The sequence below is a fragment of the Nestor notabilis genome, unplaced genomic scaffold, assembly GCF_000696875.1.
Source record: "Nestor notabilis isolate BGI_N333 unplaced genomic scaffold, ASM69687v1 scaffold33140, whole genome shotgun sequence".
In the NCBI taxonomy this organism is placed as follows: domain Eukaryota; kingdom Metazoa; phylum Chordata; class Aves; order Psittaciformes; family Psittacidae; genus Nestor; species Nestor notabilis.
The window spans coordinates 11,685-19,490 of record NW_009912106.1 but is presented as its reverse complement, the minus strand read 5'-3'; the positions used below and the strand labels follow the sequence as shown (position 1 = coordinate 19,490).

Here is a 7,806-nt window from a genome sequence, read left to right as displayed (position 1 = left end):
GGATGAGCAGGGTGATGGTGGAGGGGTGGCTTTGCCCGGGAATCCTGTTATCCAGCTGCCAGCAGCTGTGCGCTTCGGACACAGGGGTGATGCCGCACTGACCGCCCTGCTTCCTGCACCCCGGGGAGTGCTTCGTGGTCGGAGACCCCCCACAAAAGCATGAAGCAGCAGCCGTGCGGTCCCCGGAGCTCACACGCAGCCAAACCGCAGGTTTTAGCAGGACAAGTGTTAGCAGAGCCCAGGGGACGCTGCCGGCCCCTGCGCGGTGCGGCTGTTCCCCACGCTCGCCTTTCTCTTGCAGTTTGTGCTGAAGCACAAAGAGTTTGCTCATCTCCGGGAGGTGAAGGTCTTTCCCAACGCCCTCAACCCACACAAGGAGGAGTCGCGGGCACTGGTCAAAGCCATGATTGACCAGGTCATGGCGCTGCATGAAGACATAAAATGGTTTCACATCGGATGTGATGAGGTGGGACTTATCTTGAGCCAGGAATGTTTTTCTTGTCAGGAATGATGGTAAGGGCCAAGGCTTCTGCATTTCAGTGGTGCCCAGGTGATGTTGGGGTAGGATTTTTGGGATTTAAAGTGAGATATTAATTGAGGATATTCAATAAGCATCATGTGAGTTTGGACGTAAGATGTTGGCTCGTTGTTCTGGCCAACTTGTTCAAAGTAAGCCCTTTCATGGTGGGAAGTGTTGGGGTATTTTATCTTGGTAGTTTGTTTCCTTGAGGAGGAGCACCTTGAGTTTTCTCCTTTCTCAGAGTTTCTTAAAACCATTCGTATGGCACACAGGTGCCTGAAATTTGTTGTGATCACCTTAACTGTACTGATATTATTTAGTGTTTTCTATCCAGTTGCATGGGAACCAGTGGCAGGGTTAGGTAGGGAGCTGTAAGCTTTTATAAAGCAAAACCCTATTTATGTAGAATAAACATAGTTTAGATAAAACCTGCTCTAAACCAGCAGAGAGTTTAGCTGCTTAACAGGCCCAAATCCACTCTCTGCATAGGACAAGGATGCTGAGGCTGCTCTTGGACATGCTCCCAAGTCATTTCTAGATTCACGTAGAGAAATCTCTTTCCCCAAGACAGGAATTTCATTTTATATCGTTCAGGACCTATGGGTTGCTAGATTTGAACTGATTAAATTAGTGAGAGCTACTTCAAAGAAAATACAGCATGCATTAATTATTCTTTAAATATTTTAGTTTCTGTAGGAATATGCCCTTACGTGATGCATTTAGTCATGGCTGCAGTTTCCTGCAGACTGACAGAAATGCTTGCAGTGTCTTCAACACTGAGAGAGGCTTTTAAGTACATCCACTCAGTTTGTCACATCTGTGCAAGAGGTTTTGAATACTGTATGATTTCATAATACTGTGTCAAACTGTTCCACTTATTCCTGTACACAAAGTCAGGATTATTTGCTTGATGTTTCAGGTCTACTACCTCGGCGAAGGAGAGGAGTCAAAGCAGTGGCTGCAGCAACAGGACAACACTCCAGAGAAGCTGTGCTTATCCCACATAAAAGCAGTAGCGAGTTGTGTGGCCTCATCTTACCCCGCTGTGACACCCATCGTGTGGGATGACATGCTCCGAGGGATAAGTGAGGAGACCTTGGCAGGTGTGTGGCCAGTGATGGGGTGAGTCAGTTTTTGTAGCATACAAAAAATGTTCACACAACCGGTTAAACCAGATTTGTTGGCAGCTGAAAATAGTGAAAACAACACATCTGAGAATAGCTGAGATAGGATCCATTAGACGAGAGAGAAGAGACACTCAGTCCGTGGCTACGACACGGACTCTCTACACGACAGTAGGTAAGTCGCAACACATACACTTTAGTTTTGCAGCTGGTAATACACAGTGACAAATGAAACACAGTGGTTGCCATCAAACCTGCTTTCTTTACACACATTAAAAACCCCCAAACTATTAGCATTTGTGATCTCAGTCTAAATTTCAGTGCCTCTCACCACCTACTCATGTTAGTTGTTGCTCTGTGGAGCATCTGGTTCCCACAGAGAAGCTGCAAGCCTGTAAGCATCTTTGACAGTATATGTGATCACGGTGCACATCACGAGGAACTCTGATACTGAACTGTGGGGTAGCTCCAAGAACTTGACATCATGAGTCTTGCTGGTTGAAAAATAGGAAACTACTGCTGAACTGTGAGTAGTCCCAGCACAGATGGAGTTCCAGCATTTAGACAGTACCAGAAGAGCTCCTCCAGCAGTGACTGACCTATTCATGGCTCTAACAGTGGGAAGTCATCCCAAAAAATGCAGATGGGACTCACGGAGTTTCCAAGAGCAGCACAGCTTATAGGAAAGTGCACTCTACTGCCACAGGCAAAACCAGACTAAACAAGCTAAAATGGGATGCAGTTACAATACTGAATTCTGTACAATTTACTGCAGTTTCTCTAGGGGTTGGTTTCTCATGGTTAAAACTAGTCAGGGGTGATTATTAAAAGATTTAAGCTAAACCTGTATCTTACCTTGTACTTTAAAAGTATCTTGAAAAGCTCAGTTCTCTGCAAACACAGCTCAGACCAACTTTGGCTTAAAGGCTGAATATTTCCTTTGAATTTAGCTGAAATCTTGTGTGTACAGTTTGTAGCTCGGCCATTTCAACCAGCAGCTATACAGATAGATGCAAGGGACTAAGAATGAGATGAGCTTGGGATGAACAGGCTCTCCCATGAATTGTCCCTGCTGATCCATATTAGTGGTTTCAAAACATCTGGGGACTTGGTGGCCCCTGGCACATGAAACCCACACGTTCAAAGTCCCGCCAGGCTGAAAAAAGGCTGGGGGCACTTCAGCTGTAACTGAAGGATTCTGGTGACAAGCCATAGTTTGTTCTAGTCATGTGCTGCTACACCAGTAACAGGTACTTAGTTCTCACTTCTAACTGGCTGTTTTCTGTGACTTAAAAGAACTCTTTCTTTCAGAATCTGGGGTCCCACAGCTTGTGCAGCCGATGATCTGGGACTATGCAGCAGACCTGGATGTGGAAGGCAAAGGTTTGTATGTCTGCTGAGCTGCATAGAAGTAATTACTATGCTTTAATATCATAAACATAGCCCTTGTTTGATGTCACATAATAGTTGGTACTATTTATCTTCTTTCAACAAGCAGTTGTCAGATGATGTGCATTCTCATTACATGCCTACAGTCCTTAACATTACAGCAATTTAGCAATTCAAGGGAATGGAATATAGTAGCTGGGCACATGAAACCCGGAGGGCAGTCACCAGGGCAGGTTGCTCAGAGAGGATGTCAAATCTCCTGTCCTTGTTGATGCTCAAAACTTGGTGGGACAAGCCTGTTGTAACTGGACCTGGGTTCCCCTTAATTGGAGCATTACAAGTCACGGCTGAAAATAGAGGAAAACTTGTCCTGTAAGTGTTCTTTTGTGTCTTATTGCAGTGCATCTCATAGAGAAGTATCGTAGATGTGGCTTCTCCAAGGTGTGGTTTGCTAGTGCTTTTAAAGGAGCTACAGGAGTGAATCAGTCTCTAATCCTTATTGGACATCACTTAAAAAACCATCTTCAGTGGCTGGAAGTGGCAAGCAAAAGCCCTGCTGATGTCCTCGAAGGTATCGCACTGACCGGCTGGCAGAGGTAAGGAACATCCTTTTAAATGGTTCTAAGGGTCACTTGGAAGCAAACTTCCACCCAGAAAGTCCTTAAGAGGTCCAAGGAGGCTGGGGATTTAGAAGGGAACTTTGCAACCCTGCAGTCCTTACTGTTGGTTACTGCTGGACCTCACCCACTGGTTACGAAGGGTGGATTTCAGAGTTCCAGCTAACCAGTACAGCATTAACCAGCACGAGTGATTGTTTTGGCAGACACCAACAGCAGCAGATTCAATCTGAAGGCTTGAATGTACTTCGTGCCACCTTAAACTGCTTATAGACAGCATAGTTAATACATGGTGTATATCTGAACATCTAATGTGGATTAAAATAGAATGAAGTCGCATAAAAGAGAAGAACTTGTTAATGTAATGAAGGAGAAAAAGGGTTTTATGCAACAGTCAGGAGGTCTGAAAGCATACCAAAGAGTTGAATTCCAATTTCTGTTCGTAATTTGGCTTGAGAAAATAAATTGGTTTGTAACTGTTGTTATCAGTAAAATAGGAACACTTGGCATTTCAGAGATAGAAGGTCCCTTCTTGGAGACAGTTTCTAAAGCTTTTTGAATTTTGGTGATTGAAATATTAGGACTTCCCACTTGTTTAGTGTGTTCTAACAGTAAAATGTCTAATTAATGAATGTTTTCTTATCTAGGTATGATCACTTCTCTGTTTTGTGTGAGCTTCTCCCAGTGGCAATTCCATCCTTGGCCGTATGTCTGCAGACACTAAAGAATGGTACAATGGCAACTTTATTCTCTCAGCTTATGCCTAGCACAAGAGTGAAGTGACCTTGCCCTAAGGTTGGCACAGGCAGTTTGACTATCTGATCATGGTCTGAATTATGAACAATAAATTACACATATTGCATGTTTGTGATATGGGAGCAGAGAAGGCTCTTGGCCTAAGTATTTAAAAATAGCCATAGTGTACTAATCATTTATTATGTTCTCACCTGCAAATAGTCACAGACTTCTTCATGCTGGCAGCTGAATTGGTTTTGGAAGTGATTTGAAGCACTATTGGTATATAAATGAGACTCATTTAGATTTAAATTAATGAGACTGAGATATAGATCTTGCTTACATGTAAAAGTTGTTTTAACTAATCAGTTTTCATCTAGGAAGTACATTATCAGGTGAAATACTTCCTTTAGATTCTGGTTTCTTCACAGGCAGTTGCCAGCAGAACTGTTATTTTGTCTTATTGAATTTCTTATTTTCAACCTAAAAAACCCCCACAACCTACTGGTTTTTAACTAAGGCACTAAAAATATTCAGTGCTTACAGTAGCTCATAGCTAGGAAGTGCTTTACCTAACACAAGACAAGTGTGTGAAACACAGCTTACTCCTCCCACCCCTTGTTCTATTTCCATTTTACCTTTTAAAAAACATCTTCATCCAAGGAGAACTAAGCCAATGCAGAGTGCTCCTGAAAAACACTTTTGTGAACATTTAGGTATTTAAGCTCCTTTTATGTATTTCCACTGTCTTCTGCCAGGTGGTTATTCTGAAGAGGTTAAAGAAAATGTGGAAAAGCTCCTGGGAATGTCTAACCTGGAAATTGATACTTTCATGAGGTAAAATTCCAGCTGTAGGACTCAGATGCTTCTTATGGCGTAGTAAGGTCAGAAACTAACGGATCCTTTTTGGACAGCACAAGTTTGGGAACCTTTCCTGGGAGCAACATCCTTACGCTTGTGACCCAAGTTAGTTTCTACCTCAAGTCATCAGTGGATGAACTTCTTGAAAGGAACAGGTAATAAGGTTTATGTTAATTCTCTGCTGTCTGCAGGAGTGTTGGGGCTGTATCATCTCAAAACAGGGCATAACTCCAGCAAAGCAGTTTAAACATCAAGCTCTGTTTCAGGCATTGCATCCCCATGTATTGACACCTCAGCAGAACATAGCATTTTGATTCAAATGTGAAGTATTTTAGCGGGACTCCTAAATAGTATATGCTGCCTTATCTCAAGAATCTAGTTCTTCCCTGAATTAAATCTGGTTTTTAAAGTTAAAATTATTGTTAATGGTGTGGTTACAAAAAAGGGAGCTTGAAATAAAACTTAAATTGCAACACATAATCAGTTATTCTCATCTGCCAAGAACAGTCTTTTACAAGTTGGTTCCAAAGATGTGTAGACTTAAGTTTACTTACTCTTAAGCATTCTGTTTGTGCAGAAGTTCAGCTAAAGCCCTGTCCACCTCCCTGTCAGCCTACACAGGTACATTGCTGCTGTGTCAAAACCTGCTCATGCTAATGTCTGTTTTCAGGTATGTCACAGGCTGGTTCAGCCCCTACCACAGGAAAAGGAAGATTATCCATCCTATAATAATGCATCACTTTCAGCCAGATGCAGTAAGGTAACACCACTTACTTTGCACTATAGGGGGAAACAAAATCTCTCATATTTTGGGCATTCAAGTACATAGAGTTTCGAGTCCTGCCTCTTTCTATGACTGTTTCAGAAGCATCAGCAGAAACCAGACAGCGTGAAGTAATCATATTATGGTTTTAAGCATGTTTGTCTTTGTCTTCTACTGAAAAAATATTTTGAATACAAGAACAAAATTGGGCTCTGACAAACTCGTCCTTGTACACGGAGTTACTCCTGTACAGACCTGCTGCCTCTGACAGCAGTTGTTCACCTCCATGTAGGAGCTCCCTGTGGGCCAGGTTCCAGGCAGGGAAAATAAAGCCGGACCACTTCACCTTGCTCCCTGCCACTATGAGCTGTTCAGAGCTCATCCTAGACATCATGCTGGTTCACGCTAAATAGATAGTTAGGACTTTTTTTTGTTGCTGTGGTGAGGTGAGTACCCAACTGCATCCACTCTTCCTGATTAAAAACCAGAATTAAATTCCCAACAAGTCTCAAGTGAGTTTCAGTTACACTTTAAATGTGTTTAGTGCTTTTCTGAGTTCATATTTCAGTACTGGAAAAGTCACTGCTTACAGAAAGTGCCAAGATTAATGGTACTTAATCACAAACCTTTTGTATCTGCATGAAGTCAAGTCCTTTGAGCTCTTGTAATAGATGCTCCTTTCCTGTAAAGGCATTTTAAGGCCTTTAGAAGGCCCAGTAAGCCAAGCCTCCCTTGGGGCAGAGCTCACCTACAGATGTGATTGTTTCTATCTTATGATTTCTGTTTAGTCTTCTCTCCAAGTGGAATGCTGTGGTGCAAGACCTCCAAGCAGCCATGGAGCAAGTTTTCCACAAGTGTACTGTAGAGGAGTGGATGGAGGAGAACGTCTACCCCAGCCTACAGAAGCTGCAGCAAGTGGTGGATGATTTAGACGAAGCAATAAAGGCACAAAGTTAGGGACATTTCAGCTGTCTTACTCCATGGGAAAACACAGCTAGTAGAAATCAGCAGCTAGTCACAGAGCTAGTTTGTCAACTTGAGAGTTGAAGCAAGAACTGTGGTGAAACAAAAGTGACCTGAAGGCATAAAAGAACTTGTTAGCGTATTAAGCTTCAGCTCTATTTTAACTTTCTTGTCTTAATGCATTGCTGAGCCTTGAATCACCTGCCCTGTGAAGGAGATTTGCTCCCCTTGCATAAGAGAACACGAGAGAGTCGCAACTCAGCTCTTTTACGAGGCAGGAGGAGAAAAACCCAGTTTCTTCCAATTCCACTGTTTGTAGTAGTAGACTTTCTTATGTAACAATGACCTGGAAGAGTTCTACAAGTTCTACTCTAGTCAGTAGCCAGCATGTTCTCCTTTGCAATTTCTAGAAAATGGAGGATTTGGGATACTTCAAACATGCTTTAGGTGCTTACATTCTGTTCTGTGACGCAGTCTTTCGGCTGCATTGAGATGTCCTACCATGCCATCATGGCATGTCCTTCCACAGCGTGTAGCAGTTGATTTGTTGCAGATTTTGTTTTGGACTTTTCCATTCTTTGAAATACATAAAACATCGGTCTTAAATGCAGCTTTGATGAGCTTGAGATCAGGAAACTGACCTCCAGCCTCTCGTAGAAGTCTGAGCAAGGAACTGCTGTCGGTCTGCTCAGGAGGCTACAGCAGATGCAAGAGATGCACCATCATAGTACAGAGCAACAGGGAGCTCTGGAAAAGGAGCTTGTAACCAGCAGTGCTGGTGACACTGGGCTGTGAGGGAAAACTGCCTTAACATGCTGGTGGTCTAAACTTCTT

The 7,806-nt window shown here is 43.0% G+C and overlaps 1 protein-coding gene across 1 annotated transcript; it reads left to right on the top strand.

The window, feature by feature from the left end:
- Positions 1-235: 235 nt before the first annotated feature.
- On the top strand, positions 236-6,994 carry HEXDC (hexosaminidase (glycosyl hydrolase family 20, catalytic domain) containing; the record flags this gene model as incomplete). The annotated part of the gene is made up of 9 exons (XM_010017819.1): positions 236-466; positions 1,440-1,623; positions 2,956-3,027; positions 3,434-3,629; positions 4,298-4,380; positions 5,144-5,222; positions 5,300-5,401; positions 5,917-6,006; positions 6,798-6,994. Coding segments are annotated over 9 exons (1,206 nt in total), but the record flags the coding sequence as incomplete, so codon positions are not given.
- Between the last annotated feature and the right edge of the window lie 812 nt (positions 6,995-7,806).